Source organism: Colobus angolensis, unplaced genomic scaffold (assembly GCF_000951035.1).
Source record: "Colobus angolensis palliatus isolate OR3802 unplaced genomic scaffold, Cang.pa_1.0 Scaffold792, whole genome shotgun sequence".
NCBI classification, from domain to species: domain Eukaryota; kingdom Metazoa; phylum Chordata; class Mammalia; order Primates; family Cercopithecidae; genus Colobus; species Colobus angolensis.
Genome location: NW_012121732.1, coordinates 120,052 through 120,420, shown reverse-complemented (window position 1 = coordinate 120,420; position 369 = coordinate 120,052). Strand labels below are relative to the sequence as shown.

Below are 369 nucleotides of genomic sequence, written 5' to 3'. Positions count from 1 at the left end.
GACTTTTACTTTTTCTGTTATACTTTTGTACTGTTGGAAGTTTTAAAATCATGCATGTATTTTACAATAAATCCAGAAGAAATGATGCACTTGATTTTTCTGGGTGAATTGTGTTGTAGAGGTAGTAGAGGATTATTAAAATTTCTTTTTTTTTTTTGTCTCTCAGATAGCAGACCCTACGTTAGCTGAAATGGGAAAAAACTTGAAGGAGGCAATGAAGATGCTGGAGGACAGTCAGAGGTGAGCAGGACAGAGGTGACCCTGTTCAACAAGCTCAGCCTGCTGTGAAGCCAGCAACTCCGGTTTCCTTCTGTTAAAGATGCCTCTTGGCTGCACAGTGTCACACACAGCTTAGGCTGACTTGAAAAT

The 369-nt window shown here is 39.8% G+C and overlaps 1 protein-coding gene across 1 annotated transcript in view; it reads left to right on the top strand.

Moving 5' to 3' along the window:
- Nucleotides 1-169: 169 nt before the first annotated feature.
- Nucleotides 170-369, top strand: part of LOC105502333 (pyridoxal-dependent decarboxylase domain-containing protein 1-like) — a 41,339-nt gene continuing 41,139 nt past the window's right edge. Inside the window, 1 exon segment of the mRNA XM_011928745.1 lies at nt 170-255. Coding sequence (XP_011784135.1) covers nt 191-255 — 65 coding nt within the window. The 5' untranslated portion in view covers nt 170-190.